Here is a 21,184-nt window from a genome sequence, read left to right on the forward strand (position 1 = left end):
TTTCTCGGTAAAACGAACGTCGATCGACAGTATTTTTTTCCATTTTATCGCGGTTATTTTTAATTGCGAAATACGTCTTCTAGTATAAAATAGTAAAGTCGACTGTGTAAAAATGTAAAACAAAAAAAAACAGCGTTCGACTATAATGGAACGGATGAGTTGCCACGTAACAAACCGCACGCGTATCCTCATCGTAGGCTTTCGATACGTTATGTTGCGTAAAAAAAAAATAAATATAGTTATACAGGTACAAGCGCGTTTTATAATAATAAATTTATACACGCGCCGAGCTAGAAAAGGAATCCACGTGAGGAGTGCACAATATATATGGATATAAGCGCCACGCAATATAATATATGTCCGTTTCGAAACGGTTATTATTTAATAATAATAATTTATTTTACAATAATATTATGGCGGGACGACGATGGAACGCGTTTGGAAACTCAAGTAAAAATTAAAATCAAAACTCCTCGTCGGCCCTATAAATGGTGCGTTGCATGCAGTGTTGTAATTAAGTATGTAGGTACTCGAGTAAAAGTATTTGAGTAAGTATAGTATTCATATCATACTTTTTAAGTACTGAAATATGTATTTTAAATACTTTTGAAAAAAGTACTTCAACAAAAAGTACCAGCTGTATCTGTATAATAAATCAAATACTCTAATAATTCTTTTAAAGTTTATATATTGTTTTCTAATTTCATTGTGATTTCGTAAAAAAAAAAAACAAAAATCGAGAATATACATAATAATAATATATTTGTTTACTTTGAATTTTACTTAACCGATAATCAAATACTCCGTCAAATAAAACAGTAAGTCGAGTATCATAAAGTTCTGCCAAACGTTGCGGTGGAAAATATAATGTGCTACCTATACACAATAATTAACGTAAACGTGACAATAGGTTCTATTGATTTATAAGTTATAAAACATATGAAAGTATCTATAAAAGAAGTATATTTATTTGTACTCGATGTCTATATTTTTAAATATACCTATAGGTACTCTTAAAAAGGGTCTTATTCAAGACTGGACTCATAAGTGTGCGTGTAAGTCCGTCGTCGCGGAAACCGCCGAAAATCGAAAAACGTCGATGTGACTTTCACCGATGTGGCGGCCAATTTAATCTGTAACGCGCTTTCTACCGAAGGCCATGGCCATGGCGGTCTTCCTTCGCCGCGGGATTGAGCCGCACTACGCGTATGTTAGGTATGATGGCTTCGGCAAGTGTGCAGGTGAAGGAACGCTCGCCCACCTCGCGCCTAAATAGAAATAGAAATTAAATAAAAAGCAGCCCGCCGGCGTCGCCGAGGTCCTCACCCGTATAATAATAATACATATAGGTACCCCATAATAGCCATGCCCGCGATGACTGATGAAATTATTTAGATATTATTGTTGTCGTGCGATTGAGTGCTCTATGACCCGCGCTGGATGACGACGACGACAAATTTTGCTCGCCGGAAACAAAAGATGATAATATGCAAACGATTGTATTGTAATATTGTTATATTATTACAATACACTGTGGTGTGTGTTGCGCACATTATTCCATATATATTTAATATATATTATTATTATTATCATTATTATAGTTATCCCACGGACCTGCAATAATAATAATGATATAGGTGCGTATGTGTACATACGAACGATGGCGGCGGCGGTAGAAGATAATATTTCGTAATGGCATCATGATAAATAATAATAATACCCAACGCGTCGAAGAGAAAGAGCATAACAATATTATAAAGTGTCGGTCGGAGAAGACGATCTCGGGCTGTGCAGGAGTTCGGGGGGCACGGGGGGAACGATGTTCTTCGGCGGAGAGAAAACTTGTCGTGAGTGATTTTACGCGCGTATTCTCTCCGACTAGCTCGCTGGAAGTGCGGTGTGTGTATACGCGTGCCGGTCACGAGCTTGTCGTGGGATCTTCTCGCCGGCAGCCGTGAAAGTGAATATTATTATTATTATTAAATTTTTTTTTACTACTACACGCATATATACTGCATTCGAAACCCGTCGAACGCGTTTGTCGTATAATATCTCAAACATAATAATATTATTATTATGTGCGACGGTGGCGGCCCTTGAAAATCGTCACAGACCCGGTGGCTAATAATTGCGACCTCCGACCCGACGACCCCGGCGACACTTTGACCGCGCTGTATACCCGAACGAAGTCTGCGCGCCGCGATTGTTCTCCGCGAAATTTAAAATTCCTTATACGCGCGCGCTCGGCGAGTTACGACGATGATAATTGTCGTGGTTATGGCCTGCAGCTGCCGCTCGAAGCTATTATTTTAAGTACATTTCGACTAGTTTACTGATACCACTGTTACCGCTAAATCTTTCGCCCTGCACTCACCGAACGGACGCGCGCGGACATATTGTTGATCGTTATATAAGTATATAATTTTTATTCAGTAGGTGTTGATTAGTATAATTGATGGTCGATTAATAAAAATAAAGCTATTATGGATAATAATAGGTAATCGTAAAACACTTTCAACAAACGTATTGCACAATATAATATAACTACGGCGGAGATCACTTTTTCGCATTTCCGAAATTTAATTAAAGTTTAATGTTCTTATACTTCTATATCATTATCGCGCACCTGTTATATACGTTTAAAATTAAATTTTTTTTATCGTTGATTCATAAAATATGTTATATGTATATAATTTTGGTGACTTGGAATACCTATAGATATCAACAGTACAACACAGATTTTCACACGAATACGCTAGAAAAAAAGTATTACATAAATGTAATATTAATAAAATATATGATATATAATGTGAAATAACTGTAGAGCGACAAAAGAAAACAAAAATGTATTGTCTGTGCATTCCCGTATACGTATAAGATGTCAGAAAAATCAAAGAATGAAAATTTGCAGGACGTTTAATTTTTCCCAGAATTTGTCAACAGTTTTATTTCATTAGATATGTTTTTTTTAGGGAAAAGTTAAGAATTGAGCATTTACAAACAGCGCCGTTATATAGTGCGACTATAATATAGGTAAGTAAATTCTGGTTACTCTGCGGGACACAGCTGCACATTTAAGATAAAACGTATGTCAACGAAAATCAATTACTTAAAGAATCTTAGAAAAGTTGATAATATACCAAAAACGATTGAAACAAAAAAATTGTTCCGATATATCTCAATTAAAAATTACTCAAGAATAATATATTATAATGACGAATTTTAACTACCTACCACATTATTATATTATATCAATGTAAAATCATACTTAAAATAATCCATATTATGATAATATACGACGGGCAGCTTACTCTCGTATTCATTTTCAGATGAACTACGTATTTTTTTAAACATGATATAGCCGACTTCGACGGTATTAATTACAAGACAGGACTTAAAATTACACACGTACACACACACACACACACACACACACACACACACTATCGGGGTAATCTATGAAAATTTCTCCGGTAGTGCGTGTATCGTTTAACCAAAACTGGTATTCGGTGACGAGAAAGTGTAACTGAAACACGCGGGGATAAGTGAAACAAATAAAATAAATACACTCCTTGTCGGAGCACATGCGTGCATGTTATTAATCTATAGAAATTATTGTTAGACGATATTTCAAATATTACGCGACAGGTAGGTAGGTATGTGTATCGTTCACCATATATTATAATAATAATCATTACACACACCCAAATTGACAAAATTTTGGTCCTGGTTTGTGGACGATTAAAACGAAAGCGCGTATGAGCCGCACACATGTACCTATAAAATATGTGTACCTACCTTCATATATCCTGAAAGATGAACGTGCTTATTAACGGGTACGTTTACCGAATGAAATTATCATAATTAACGTTATGCAACGTGCACGTGACTCCGAAAACGGAAATATAAATTTTTGATCCACACCAGTCGATTTCAATATTTAAATACATAAAATGGCGTTTGTGCTTTCACGAATATCGCGTACCCACATTATAGTCGTTTGTATATTATAGAGAAGTATAATATAGAATTACGACAAATTGGTTACCTATATAGTATACTATTATATACGCAACAGATTCATATACATTATGAGTTGTTTCTCGCTCAGTTAAACTACCTATACGTACCTATATATATGTGGTTTTACAAGTACAAATTATCAGACAAACCAATGAGCTCGACTGATAAACTTCACAATTTAGAATACCTCGTACAGCTGTAGTTATACGTTATATTAGGCTAATGCATAAAAATATACATATTATACCATGCAGACATGCAGCCATGTAGCGTATAATATCATGAAAGGTGATTCTTAAATCTTAGGTACATATTATAAATGGCTGAACGGTTTAGTTTAGAACAGCAAAACCACATATTTTATGATAATTTTAAAACATAACATACTTATATTATACATATGGCGATTCGGTCTGAAAATTGTAGAACCATATGGCCGAAAGTGGTCGTAAACTTTCATATTTTCAGTTTGCTGTGCATGGATGTTAATTAAACCGAAAAGACTATTAGAACGTACAGTGCACAGATAAAGTTTTTTGGATTTGGACAATTAATTAATTACAATTCTTAAAGCAATTACATACAACATAAGTTAGATGCCTGAAAAATAATGGTAAATAATGTATTATTGTTTTTATGACAATCGGTGTAATGGAAATTTCGATCATGGAGAAATGAGTCGTACCTAAATAATATGTGATGTATAATGCCATATATACATACATTTTAAGTATGTAAAATATAGAAATTAATTTTAAAACAAATTAAAGAGTAAAAAAAATAGACGTTATAGTTAGTCCAATTTGAAATAGGAAATGAAAAAGTTTCTTTTCTAAATAATATATTATTATAACAATATAATATGTTTTCTTTAAAAAGAAACATACTCTTCGTTCTCAGTGTATTAAAAAGAGCAAATATTGTATTGGAAAAATGTTTCTAACTGAAGCGTAGTAGTAGCCTCTTGAATCTATTCACTGTAATATACAGACGCATGATGCTCCTTTCGCTTCTCACGACTAAACACTTATGGGAAAACTTTTCAACCCGTGGTTGATTGTGGTTTTTGCATACACGTCTTCAGGTCATGGATAGGTCGTAGACAACGATTTGAATAATAGAACGATTATTATACGTCTTGAAGAAAAACACTATAGGTATAGATTACAACTCCGAAACTGAGTAGTATAATAGTTTACAACGTACAACCGTATACCGCAGCAGGTCAGGTTATACTCGTATAGGTATACGCGGTCCAAAATAATAATTCAGACAGTAAACAAACGGGCGGGGTCCTCCCGAGATTGTTTTACTTTCAATTTCAATACGTTCTTCGCATTCTTCTATATTCAAGGCTGTTATCGTTTTAAAATAAAACGACTCTTCTGGCATTCGACCAGCCTTCTAATTTGCATCGTACATAAAATATATTTTCGATCAATTTAATATGAACTTTGCATTAATAAAATAAATAGGGTAAGAATGATCGATCAACTATTTTGATCGAAACCTGCACCTGCAGTGACCTAGTATCCGTAATATGTCTCGTGTGTCTATACTGAAGTTAAAATTAATGTAAGCAAACTTAAAATTATTATCAACACGTCATAATATAGGTAGATTATCTAAGTACGTATTCGATATAGAATAGTAAAAATATGTAACGCGGAAATACACCAAATTAGATACGAGGGAGTACAACATGGAAGTATAACGAACATTTATTCGAGGTCAATATTGTTAAAATATCCTTGAATATAAAAAATAAACAAACATACAACTTTCTACGGGCACAGACAATAATAACGCATAAGTAAACTTTTGATTTCATCTCGCAATACGTTTGGATCGTCTGAATTTTTCGCCTATAAATCAATCATTTATATTATACTGCTGTAACAAACATAATATTTCGTAATAATTAAAATAATTTAATTTCTTGGTAGCGGGGTGGGGGGAGGGGGTAGTTGGTATCTAATAAATCTTGAGTTTTGAAAACGAAAAAAACCATTACGTCCGTCGCAAGACCGACACCGTCGTGTGTTTCGAATAAACCGGGTATAGTTGTAGTCATTCATATAATAATATAATATCATCAAATCGTATACAATCGTCAAGGGGGAGAAGTGGCCAGACGGGATTCCTACAGCTCCTAGCCGCCGCCGCAACAGCGGTGAACAACAAGCTACTACGTTTCGGTATGTCTTCTAAACAAATTACGGGTGTACACCGCGCAGTATAATATTATTACTATAGAATACGGCAGCAGCAGCAGCTCATACACCGATAGGTGTTGAATATTATTTTTTTTTACCTACAGGTGGGCTGCATTCGACCGACGACGACGACGACGACGTACTATTGTGTAACGCCTGCACAGTACCTAGTTAAATCACTATTATACCGAAGCCTATAATATTATGTGTTATATTTTTTCTCCACCTTTTTCTATTGCGACATAATATTTTTTGTGGTGTACCAACTACACCGATTGTATGTATATAGGAACGAATTACACTTGTTATTTTTTTCGTGTATACAAAATCATAATAATCATTTTTAGATATAAATTTCAAAATATCAAAAACACACGCGCCCGATATAATATACTATCCGTTCAATAACCAGCCAAAAATAATATTCCACGTCGGTAAATACGAAACATTATATAATAATATATACGTCCTAATAATATTAATTCAACCATCATACGTACATAATATAATGATATGTACCTACAAAAAGTGTTACGTCTTACGTGGATCAATACACACTGAGAATATATTTTATGTTACTAACATTACACAATCGGAATTACTTCGACTATTATATATAATAATATTCTTATGTATATATAGTGACTACATTTCACAGTGACTACATTTCATATATCGTATTATCAGATTAAAAAAATCCTTGGCCCATACGCATTAAATTAGTGTGTGTGTGTTTTTTTTCTTAAGTATACTGTATAACTGAACAAATAAATAATTGCATATGTACCTACTTTGATAGATATATTTTATAGATTGAAATAAAACTCTTATCATCATATATTATTATTATGTACATTCAACTAACGTTTTTTTTCTCTCTCAATGTTTCGCTCGGTCATGTATATAATGTTAAGTTCCTATGCACAATGTTAATTGCTTTCATTCTACGTTCAGCGAGTACCTATGATGTAGTGTATATTATGCGATGGTTTCAACATCCGTACAAATATTTTGAATTAAAAATCAAAAGTGGATGCATATACTGCAGCGTCTATGACATTAGTACCACAAAAGCGTTTCGAGTTTTCATTATGTACTTTTGCGCACAACAATATGCGTTGAAAATATGAAAGAAAATTAATTAAACTTAATTTTTGAAACAATTCCAGAGAGTGGAAAAAAATGTTGTGATTTTAGTTAAGAAAGTCGATAAAAAAAAAATTATTGATATACCTATAGTAGGTACCTACTTTCGATGAATTGGAATTGAATAAATATATATAATGTCTCGTGCAAACACAACTGCAGGATATTAATCATAGTAAATGGCATAAAATAAATCCTACGTCCACGGCATGCCCTGTGGGCTATAGGTATAGGACATAGGTTTATATTCTCAATACGTATATTATTATGTGCACTGGAAGAGCTAGCTGCTCACGTAATACTTATCTATTATAATTATTTATTAATACACACACGCGCGTATACACTATAATATATTATATTTGAATTGATTAATACAATTGTATTATTATTAGTATTCCTATACCCGTACTATTATTAAAGCTCACAAATATGCGTGTCCTTCGGCAGACCCGTCCGATCGATTGCACCCTCGGGATATCAAAACCTCATCTGCCTACGTCTATATATTATAATACTCTATAGACCTATTGTATACACGACGTTGTTACGAAACAAAATTAGTTATTTTGCATCAGTAGGCCACTTTGTTGTGGTGCTATGATGGATTTTCGAACAATTACTCGTAGAGATATTTCATGAAAAACTCTGATGAAAATAATACTTAACGGCATAATAGTCGGTGCTGTCTATTGTTTGTAACACACATGGCACATAATAATATATTATAATATATTATAGACACGGTGGACGTGTATCGAATAATCTACCTACATAAATGCAAACAAATCAACAGAGAAAACAACAAATCTATGCTGGGCAAGTATATAAGGCTTTGCTGACCCATAGTAATAATTATTACTGCATTATAATAATATTATTGTCAACAAGACGCATATACTCACAAGGTATAATAAGTATTAATAGTAGTAACATGTTTAAAAACGTCAATACGTCAAACTTTGAACTTCCGGAATCTCTGGCCGATACTCTAAAACAGGACACCAACTTTATATCTTCGCACACCGACAGATTTATCGTAGCCGCCAATTTACTCGACTCACTTCGAAATCTATTAACTTTGTATATATTGTCGTACTAGCTAACCGTGTATCTACCTATTTTTATGTAATTATAGTGATCCATAATATTATATTTATAACATGTAAATCTCTCCCAACTGCAGCTGCCGATGGTAATTTTAAATAAAAAAAAATCAAACGCCTTACCTTTAGGCATACCACAGGGGCCGGGCGTTCTGCTTGTGTCCAGAAAGTCGAGGTCATATGATCGGGCCGGAGGAAATGTAAGGGCTACATGGCTCGTGGCACTGCACACCAAACAAGCCACCACGGCCAATATTAATTCCCTCGAATTTGAGTTCATGACGAACGCTGCAGTGACGTACTTAAGCTATTCTCAGGCCCATTTCGTACGACCTAGAAAATATAATAAAAATTATAAATATATATTATAGATAATTGCAAATACTTAAAATTAGTTGAAAATAATTTTTAATTCAAGTACCTATATATAGGTACAAGCTGTTTTAGCTATTTTTTGTTTTGTTTTTATTCACGCGCAACTCTTATGTTTGCAATACTGTTAATACTTATCAGTTGTTATAATATATGACTTAGGGTTGGTACCTATTACACCTGGCGTATATATCACTCATGCCGAAATAACCTTTCTGCCATAATAAATTAATAATCGGGCTATATTGTCTGTTGTGGACGACACTGTTTGAATTGTTTTTTGAAATATTTTCTACTCCATGGCCTTTTTTTCAATGTTTAAGATCTGATAACCATAAATTATGTTTTTTAATATTCAAATAGTGCATGTTAAAATTTGCCCTCCCCCCACCGAAAATATTATTTTACCACCTCTACTCTGTACCTATTGCATACAATTAAGAACGAAACGTACATCGTACGCTATCCCTCATAAACACTAATCAAACACTAAACCATTACTAGAAAAATCATCAACAATTTCAACTACGTCAACTATGACTTAGGTGCTCATTCATCGTAACAGTAGTCAATTTACAATAATAGTACCTACTAAAATAATGAATAATATAAACAATACACATTGAACAACGATTAAAATATGGAGCCAAACTTATTATATGACAAATACAATATTATACCTATATTTCGGAATACGCACAGATTACACAGTGTATAATTTTAAGTTTTAAAAAAATAATTCAACGAATAGATATAATAAGTCTAATTTAAATCCATGCACAATACGTATTAGTTTTATTCTTAAGGCCAGTTATACTATCTCTGATTAAAGTTAACCGGAGTTTAATCGGCCGAATTTGCCCGGTTAAATATCTGTTATCAGCTGATTAAGCGTAATCTAAGTTTAACTGTAGACGGTACAACTGGCCCTTAGTAGTTGGTTGTAATGTTAACCAATATCCGATTAGTCATCTGATAAAAACCTTTACACACCAATCATAAATAATCAACTTATTTATTATTTATTTATTTTTATATGATTGTTTCAAGATCAATTCTCACAAATATATACGTCACCAAACATTCCAGATAATTATTATACCTATCTATATCATAATAACTATTGCCACCGTCTACATTATGAAAATTATATTGGGTTTTTAATCGTTTTTAGTCCGTTGGATGAATACCTACGCCACTAAATAACAATTATTCAATAACCAATATGTACAAAAACAAACAATACAAAACCATTCTATTTGTTTTTATTTTTATTATTATTATTAGTGACTGTAGAATATAATTACCTAACGGCTAACTGAAACTAATTTTGTTGACAACGTAAACATTGACAATATTCAATTGACTAGAGTTTTTCAATTGTATTATCCAATCGGATTATATGGTTTTGTGTTACGCAATCTAAGGATATAGTAATAATAATATGTAGTAGAACGTTAAAAATTTGTTTACAGTTAATTTTAAATTTAAAACCAAAAAATAGAATTAGCATGGACATTTTAAAATTAAAATTTGAATGTCTTATATTTATTCTGTGGTAAAATGTATTAATAAAATTGGTAAATTTACTCCAAGTGGTCTATAAAGTATGATCATTTTAGACTAATACAATATTAATAATATTATGCATTTAACTTTACTCGATTAAAAGTAGGTACACAGCTCATATTGCCAACGAACATATTATTATGTAGTTTAATAACGTATTAGATTCAAACATATAAATGTTTGACCGTCTAGCCATCTGGGTCAATGTTTATTTAGGTACTTAATACCTAGGTATATAATTCGACAAATTTACTAATTCTACTGGTATGGAGTATATATTATATCAATTTTTATAATGTGTTAGTTTTTAATCTGATACGATAATTGAATAACTCTAATAGAAGCTTAATACTTAAATAAACGGTGAAAGTTTGAAAAAGTTCCAAATTATGGTACTTTGTGGATTACCTGCAGTTGTAACGCATTTAATATTTTCGAAAACTAATGTTTTACGAGTCTAACATTGGACGTAGTAAACTTATCTTACTTAGGCACTTAACAACATGAAGAAATAGTTTTCTTGAGATAGGTATGTACCTACATTTTCTAATCGTTATTTTCTATCAGCCATCACCCAAGGACATCAACCAAGTTACATTTTACGAACGATTAATTTTCGTAATATACATTATATTATGCTCGAAGAACATTTATCACTAACTATTATTAAGATTTCAGAGGGATAATATTCGGTCTAATAAATTCAATGTTTTCAATAAAATATAATATCAAATAGGTTATTTTTTATGAGTTTTAATCTGTAAATAATCTCATATTATATATTGCCACGGTCTTACTCTGGTCGTTGGCTTAGAAAAATTTACGAATTCATACCACGCGTAGATAGCATACGTATGATGCAGGCGTATATATTATTATTGGAGTTGTAACAATAATTTGCAGTCAAAAACGGTATTCATATTATTTCATTATGAGTATACGTCTAAAATAAATCATAATTTTTTTAACAAACACCCGCATCAGGATATGAATTTAAATGACATTCACCTCTATTTCATATTATTATAAATTAATGTGTTTATTTAGCGTATAATAAAGCGTACAGTAACAAACCCGACAGCAAAAGGGTTGACAACCTTACAGGAATAAGTGCACTAACCTAGACATGATATTATAATAATTAAAATGATACGCTATAGCTGTTTTCTTTTATCCGTCCTCTCACAGCAGTGTCATCTAAACAATTAGTCGATCTGTTTTTTTTTATGACAAAAACGTTGACGCATTTTGAGGAATATAGGAATTTTAACTATAAAGTAGATATATAATACTTACAACAATTACCTATGTACATGCAACGCTAAACCATTTTTTATATAACATCTCGATTTACGGAGAAAAAATTATCTATCATCGCTACTGTGCATATGCGTATATAATGCTACATAATGACGCGCGTGTATTGCCTAAAGTTGCCTAGAAGCATCTTTCTATTTTCTTTTTTATTATTATTTCGTAACACAGAGCTGCAAAGCCACCAACGATGGTCAAATAGTTTCCTGGTCACTTATGTGATTGACCACATGTGCTATACCTACACCGCACATAATGGGCGTTCACGTATATCTATATTTGCAGTTCATGCATATATGTGAGATGAATATCTTCTTGCCCTCAGAGTGCACAGGAATGTGGCCTTATGTCGTCACATATAGGTATGATGATAATATTTTTCTGGGACACCAAACCAGAAAGATTTTTCGCAATAACGCACGCCATTACACTAAAGCCCCTTGAGACGTATTTATATATACTACAGAGTAGATCCTACGAAAATCCACACGAGCGCACACTTATAGTATAGGTACCTACACGTGTATATATAATAAATAATAATAATAATATTATGTGTGTACGTATCATTAGCCAACAAGAAACCGACCGCGCCTCGAGGCCCTATATTATATATTATACTGCACTATTCCTCCGCACGCTATATCATTTTCTATATGACTTCCAGTATAGTACGAAATCAAAGACTGAAAAAAAGTGAGTGAAGATAGACTGACTATACACTTACGAAATATAGATATAATAATAATAAAATATTATATACACTCGTAGCTCAGACACAAATGCGTTGCCCTGCGTTAAAGTCACTAGCCGCCACTCAGTGGTACGCCAAACGCAATTTACAAAAAGTGTCTTTCATAGCCTCGTTTTTTTTTTTTATCATTAATATTATTATTACGGTACCAATTGTGTGCGATTAATTCTGAATAGTGAATCACAATACGATATGGAATAATGTAACTCTGAAATAAACCACTATGAGACAATCGAAATAAAATAACTGGGAAGAAATATAAAACAATAATAGATATTAAAATAAGATTTAAATTTAAATTTTTATATGTATAAAAAATATATAGTATTGCTCTCACGATCATAAAATAAAAACGAGTTGGTTAACCCGTGACTATTTATGTAAGGTAACAATTTATCCCAGTCAAACTCAACGTGCATTTAAAATTGTTTTCGGGTTTCCATGTGTAAATATTATCATTCAGTATACCTTTCTGTAACAAAACTTACTATACATATTTTATAAAATAAAAAAAGTGAATTTTAGTTGGTTTATTATAATATAACAACTATATGGGATGAGTTTTTATCCGTGAAAGTGGTATAAAGGAAACCGTGCAGTGGTCATGGATTAATCACGGACTTGTACAACTAATTCGTTTAATATAGTTGGATAAGAATAATTCTTTAATTATTAAATAATTATTAAATGCTTATTAATGTGCAACAAAATAATGTGAGAAATATTTTATTTTTTTATATGTTTCAGGCCTTTTGCAAACAAAACGATTATGCGTTTCACGAGCTTATATCTATCTATATTCTAATGTCTACATGCATCGAAATTATTGTACTCGACGAGTCAATGTCACCGACATCCAATTACGTTCAATTTGCAAACTTCCAACAACCGGTTTTAACTTCGTCGTCGAGATGCATCCGTAACGTGAACCGGATAATATACAATATCGCACGGTCAACGGTCAGCTCATTGCAGCAGGCGTCTGCTTGTTAGTTCATCACATGTCGTTTCGTACCGTTATTCTTATATATTTGTCGACGGACTAAAACGATTGTAGAAGCAAGAATTAAATGTTACTATTCCAGTATTCCAAGAGTATCTAGGTACATATACCTATAAATCTATGTGAATATCGAATTTAAAAATTACAATAAATTCCTTATACTATAACCATAGAATATAATATTTATTTGTATTATCATTATCTATTTGAAATGAAAAATTAAATATAATATTGTGCAACTAATTGTTATTGACTAATAATTGTATTTGTCTGCGTTAATGGTATGCTAGTTAATAAAATAGGTACTACATATAACATTATAACCACCTGCAGTACCTATATGTAAAATAATGTTTTAATATACCTAAATACATATATATTATTATATCTCCAGCTGCATCTATAGAGATACGATCCTGCAGTAGCCACGATATATGATCTGTAAATCTATACCATACTTGTATAGTATTTAATGTTTATTATTTATATTTTATACTAATAATTATTTTACTGATAATATAGATAATAAAGTTCATATTATGAGAAGAGATAATATATTATTATTACAGATTATTAAATTATTTACCCAGATGAGTTTTTTGTAACGATAATATTAAAATAGTATTATAATGACGTTATACTAATATTATTCAGGATTATAATGTTATAATAATATTATTAAACAAAAATTGCTGTTTGGTATAGCTAATGTCAAATTAAAAATTATTATTTACTTATTTTAATATACCTACCTAGTACCTATTTAGTAGAATATATGTATTCAAAGGGTATAGCATTACTATACTAACTCGACATGTAACTTGCATAATACAAAAATATACATATACCAGTCGGTAAGTAAAAAAATGTAATATATCTATCGTCACAAATATAATAGGTACCTAAATATATTAGGTATGTTGTATTTCATAAAGATTTTTTTTATTGAAAAGCAACAATGTGCAATTATCTACCTGTAACTATGTACTGTTGAATGTCAAGATGAACATGATAAATTCATCAGAAACATACTTTAATGAGAATATCAGAAATCAATAATGTCGTAGTAAAAATAGGTTAAAATAGTTTTTTTTAAGCTGAAAATTTGCCATGTTGTGACTGTATTTTTTGTAAAAAAAACAAATTAGATGCATACATAAAATAAGAAAACAGTTGTTGAGATACGGTCATGACATTAATTTTTTTTGTTCTCTTAAATATAATCGTAAACTTAAGGTTATTTTCACGTCGCGATATATATGTATTTTTAAATAAACAATTACTTTATTGTGTACGACTGTTAGGTTATTTTACTGATAATACTTTTTTTTTTATAAATAATTTTGTTTAGTTATGGAATGGCATCAAAAGTATATAAAATAATTTTCTATAGTATAATATTAAAGCAGAGGGCTATTACATCACTTTTTATTTAATCACCAAAATAGTTTTCTGTAGTATTATAACAAATATCATGTCTTACTTTATTATATCATGTGACTTAGGTGTGATGTATATTTTTAACATTTTTACTTCTTTTGTTCTAAATATAACCTAGGATACAATATATAGGTAGTCGGTAAAGGAAAAAATTAATCTCTGTCCGTTTGGTTGCAATTTATGTTAGATAGTTCATAATATATTATAATTCACGTCGTCGGTGCCGCATCACGGGCCATTGCCGGTTTGCATCACGACGGTATGATAATCACAATAATAATAACATATAATAACGACCATTTCGCAGTTTGATTTTAGAGGTTGGCCAATGTGCATAATATTTATCGCTGTTAAATTATGTCTCTGAAATACTGTTGGTTCGATGGAAACGTGCGTGTTTCAAACACGTCCGAACTGTCCTATACAACATACGTGACTTAACCCGAGCAAAAAATGTGTTCAGTACGAAGAAACAAAAACAGTTATGTTTTAAGCAAAAAAATACCTGTCAACAGAGTATTGGACACGGGTATATTATTAAAAAATATATATATAAAAAAAATTAAATAAGGCATTAAAAGTGGTCGGAAACAATTCAGTAGTAGAACTATAAATATATATATAACGCAGTGGGTACTACGACATATTATAGTGTATTGCAATAATTATTATTCGCATAATATTATTACCGTTGTCCGTTGCGTTTTACATTTCGGTTTGAGAGCTTATAAGAACGATTTCATGTGGTCGAATAGGTATTATAATAATTACTTCATTTCATTTTGACCGATTACAATAATATGCGCAATACGATATTATAGCGGTTGAATGTAGATCGATAGAGAGAAACGTTTTTCCGCCAACTGCAACGGGTCAAGCTGTAGGTATCTATACACAATATAGGCACCACTGTTTTCGATTTCAAAATCTCCGAAACAACATTACAAATAGGTAGGTTGTAGTGATAGGTTTAGTCACTAAATAGTCGAACAACCAATATAAGAGAGTCTATGGAAATATCTTTCATATACCTATTATAGGAACCTGATTTTCTTCTTTGGAAGATTCCCGCATTCTCCCGAGACTTGTGCACCGTGCGCAATATTCACACTTGCTGCTGACACACTTGGGCTTGGGAGGTGTTTATAATAATATGAAATATTTTGACAGATACGTCGAATACGTTATACCTGCATAATTAGATATTATTTTACCTTCGTGACGTATCGATTGTTTACGGTTTTGAAATAATATTGTATAATATTATGATTCTGTTCAGTTTAACCTTGTTATAAACACAACTATTATAAGATTCAACAGAACGAGGTTTCGACATACGGACACGTAATATTATTGTAATTAAAATTAACGATGACTGTTAAATATTCTCACACATGTAAAATATAGGTACATTTATACGCATTACATATTATTATTATTATTATAATATTATGATATTTATATGAATAATACGCCTTTGAGCGCAAAATTACATTTTTAACCTTATAATAACAACAATAGTTGAACGAAGATAATAATATAATTCAGGTAATTATATGTATTATTTTATTCGGGGATCGGATAACGATTAATATTTCATATTACCCATTAGAAACTTCACACACACACAATGCATATTATATTGATAAGAGTTGCGATTAACACGTCAGTAAGGACATAACTATTAAGCTACAGGCCCAGCCTGATAGGGTCATTAATAATATTATAATGCTCTAACGAATACTGCACCATTAGCTGTAGACGGTATATGGTCGTGCGACGTCCTATATAGATGTCTAATGCCTATAAACTATAATACTATAATGGGCAACTCCTCACTAAAACCGTCTATAAATTCTAATATCTAATATATTATAATATCATTCATTTATCCAGCATACTGCGTATCCGAAGGGTATCAAATTTGATTTTCTAGGTTTAAAAGAAAAAAAACGTAGAGCCTAGTGGGGTAACCTAATATCAGCACTAATAATTCAAAAAAGGATGGCCAGCGCCAGGTGTAAGCCAAAAACCACCATCGACGCCAGACGACTGTCGACCCTGGTCGCGGGTAAGGGGTTCAAAAATTCTTTGCGCTCTTACCTGTTCATGTAAGACAATACGTAAATTGTTGTTGTTGTTGTTGTTGTTGGTGCGTCGCACTGGAAACCTATGTTATCTGTTGGTTTCTATTCTACAAGAACACCGCCACCAGTGCAATAATATTACTGTCGTAACAACAATATTTCGATTCGCGAGAACGTTTAGTCACTCGGGTTTTTACGTAAGCGTGCGCGTTGAGCCTTCGTATGAAACGAGAAAGAGAAAACGACCGACCGGCACGGAACAAGCGAACGATCTGACGACACCTGACGGACTGCGGTCTGCGATAGTTCGGTGCAATAGCGACGGCGCGATCGACGATTTCCCGGTATCTCGGCGGCGCTCACATTTCTTCGTTGCGTTACCAAAGACGCGCGCGCGCGGGCACGGCTACTACCAGACGTACCGACCACCGCGCATGCGTCACCGCGATACGACGTTCACGCCGAACCAGTCGTCGTCGTCGTGGTTACCGGACGTATATACGGCGCGACAGTGAAACGCGCCTTAAACCAACGATGTTTTTATAAATTTTAATTTCTACTACCTAGGTACTATTATTATACTCCACCGCGGCCATCTCCACCGGGGACCGCGTTTAAAGAAGACGTTTAATCGTCGTCGATTATAAACCATCGAGCTGGTTCAACTTTGTCGCGTACAATACCTATTATACAGGTATAGGTAGGCACCGCGATGAATACGATTTAAGGTGCATATACAGCTACGTCATGTGTCATATCGTGCTAGAGCGTAGTAACTATGGTTACAACTGGTAACCATGTTGGTTTAACAGTTGAGCTGTATAGTCGATTCTTGGTATACTCGGCTGCATCTTGTTTAGTACATGGTACCGAAAAAGTAATGTCCAGTAATGTATAAGTAATCACAGTGCTATTTGATCGACACGACGTAGCTGTGGATCTGACTTTGTTAATAGTATCACACGATTTCGCCCACACGACCGTGGTTATTGTATAATATTATTATGGTCTATCATATTATTATAGATATATTGAAGAAATCTTAAGCGGTAAACGTTGTAAACGTTTAATAACATAGAAATTCGGACTTTATGTTTGCTAAAGAATGAAGTAAACTTTTGCAAACATTGCAAACTCCATGTTCCGGCATTTCGTCTGTTCAGTTCCAATAACCAACACCTACCGTGGTATAATAATATCAAACATTTTATATTTAAATAAGCAATAATAAAATTGCATGTTATATCGCACGATGTCGCCGACACCACCGTGGTTATGGTAGGTATAATAATATTATAGTCTATCATATTATATTATTGTTACTACATGTGCGCGTCGTATGGTATACGGTCGACGCGAGCATACCAAAGACAGCGTACGCCGCGCTGTATCCGCCGTTGAAGGACGTTGCTCTTGCGGCGGTCATCGAGCGCCTACCACCCGGGAAGCCTCGTCTGTTGCAGCTGCTGCAGTGCTGCACCGCCCGAGCAAATAAGTCGAACTCCCCCGACCGGCCCCGACCGTCTCCGACCGTCTCCGACCGACCTCCCTAAGGGAGGGTGCCACTCGCTAGTCTGCTGCTGCCCGTTAGTGTCTAAATACATACCCAAGTCTAATGTTACAATTATTATCATCATCAATATTCATCATCATTGTAATATTATGGTACATTACTATTATATTCGTATGTATAATATAGTACGGATAGGGCGTTGTAATTCTTCTCCCGCATATTATAATAATATGAACTATACGGCGAAAACGTTGTTATAATAAACAACAACAATAATGCCCAAAAACCGTAATTATTATAATATTAATATTAGGGATGGGCCGATATCACTTTTAACCGATAACCGATAAACCGATATATGCAACCGATAAAAAACCGATAACCGATATATTCAAAACTTTGAATTTTTATCCAAATGCATGAACCGATATCATAAAATACCCGATAATACCTACCGATAACCGATAATGCTTACCGATAAGTACTAAGTATTAACTAGTATTACTAGTAAGTAGTAATATTATTATTATTTATTATTTTATAATATATAATATATATTATATATTATAAAAATGACTAAATTAAACAAGTAATATATAATAAATAATAATTAATCATTTAATTATACAATTTAATATTTAACACAAATAGTTAACACAGTTGTCCAAGCAAATTTGTTGGTAATTACTAATTACTAATTATTGAAAAACAAAGATAAAATATGTTTTCTTTTCTAAGGAATATACTAGTAATTGCACAGCAAGCTGATATTCTTACATAACATGATAACATCAATATGGTTATAAATACGTTTAGTGTTAACAGTTATAACCGCGCGCAGAGTTGATAATATTAGATTATGGTGATTATACATTATTATAATGATAAATTGTTGTTTTTTTTTTTTATATCGGTTCAAATATCGGTTTTAAAAAAAAACCGATACCGATAAAACCGATATTGCCAATATCGGCCGATAATCGATATCGGTTTGTATATCGGCCCAGCCCTAATTAATATTATAGGGTTATACGTGCCCGCGCACAATACAAACAATAAGCCGCTCCATCTTTGAATTTTTTTTTTCATCTCGTTTTTATATAACATTATACGTTACGCCGAGACTCGGGTGTATTATAATATGATATTAAAATAATAATGAAGTGTATCATTGTGTGTGGTGTTGTACGTAGATATGTATACGTGCACGTTGTATCTATTATATAGGTTTAACCGTGTCCGCCGCGAACGTACCACATCACGTAATAACAACAACAACAACAAGAACAAAAATAATAATAAAAGAAGAGCGGACTTGTGATACCCATCACGTGTGTATGTGTGTGTGTGTGTGTGTGTGTGTGTGTACTGTGTACGGTGGTCAACGGTCTTCGCGCCTGAGTGGTATCGACGACAACGTGCAACGGTGTAAAGTCGTAGGTATCGTAAGCGCGGTGCCTCCCTATCACCCCTCACGTACAAATCCCCCCTCCCATTACAGATCCCACACACCGCCCACCGTTCAAACCCGTATCGAATCGGTCGACAGCCGGTCGGGCATTTGAGATTTTTTTCCGCCCGCAGACAGTTCAGACTCGTTTTATTTCGTCATCGCCGTAGCCGTCGTCGTCTTCGTTTATCATTACATCCGGCCAATAACTAAACTAACTATCCTGTAATATAAGTACGACGTAATAATAATATAACGATGCTGCAGTATATTATACGGTACACAGTATGTAAACAGGAGCCGTCGATGTGTCTATAAGTGTCTTCCTGCGGAGGGATTTTTGTTTTTGATCGACGTCATGACAATATTATTACCCATGATCCAATTCACCGACGAAGAAACGATTTCGCTTATTTTACAACGATTTTTATAACATCTCAAGTGTTTCGCATCCTGACATCCTGTCCCCTGTGATAACATTATGTATAGTGTATAATCACAACCGTTTCGAATGACAACAATAATAATATATTATGATCTATTGCAACAAACAAGAAATACAATAGGTATAGAGACATGGCCACATAGGGACATGGTCCCTAAATGTTATAGTTATCATAAATATACACGAAAAATCTTCGCGGTAATTATAATATGGAGGTCATTGATGCACAAAATATTGTAGATGGACAATAGATTGTTATTAAATGTTTTAAGGTTTTATTGAATTCATCATGATCAAATGTTAAGCTACAATAATATATTGTTATTGTCATAGTCGAGCTATACAAATATTGTAATGAAGACTCAATATTATGATTTATTGTTTAATAATTTCGGCTTATAATAATTGGCGAAGAACCATAGATAAGATTACCGATTGATTGCGAGCAAACAAAACACACCAACACTAGAACAATAATATTTTGGTATTTACGGATAGTAATCTCGTGACTGCTCTATCTCTAAGTCGATAACTACACTAACGTATGTAACTGTGTGATTGCCTATTCACTCTCCTTATTTTAAAACCAGACCATAAACACATCCTGTATTTGATTTATCAGCACTCGTCGTTAAAGGAGAAAGAATATTTAACCAGTGCTCGACTTGGCAAAATTAAAGTAGGGGGACTCTGTTACTTTAAAAAAATGAGCGTCCCCATATCACTTATTAAATGTTACTGAGCCG

The 21,184-nt window shown here is 33.1% G+C and overlaps 1 protein-coding gene across 1 annotated transcript in view; it reads right to left on the bottom strand.

Moving 5' to 3' along the window:
• Positions 1-17,372, bottom strand: part of LOC100161712 — a 43,193-nt gene extending 25,821 nt beyond the window's left edge. Inside the window, exons 1-2 of the mRNA XM_029488429.1 lie at positions 17,047-17,372; positions 8,615-8,824 (exon numbers count right to left, since the gene is read on the bottom strand). Coding sequence (XP_029344289.1) covers positions 8,615-8,771 — 157 coding nt within the window. The 5' untranslated portion in view covers positions 8,772-8,824; positions 17,047-17,372. The remainder of the gene's footprint in view (positions 1-8,614; positions 8,825-17,046) is intronic.
• Positions 17,373-21,184: the final 3,812 nt, after the last annotated feature.

This window comes from Acyrthosiphon pisum, chromosome A1 (genome assembly GCF_005508785.2).
Source record: "Acyrthosiphon pisum isolate AL4f chromosome A1, pea_aphid_22Mar2018_4r6ur, whole genome shotgun sequence".
Lineage (NCBI taxonomy): Eukaryota > Metazoa > Arthropoda > Insecta > Hemiptera > Aphididae > Acyrthosiphon > Acyrthosiphon pisum.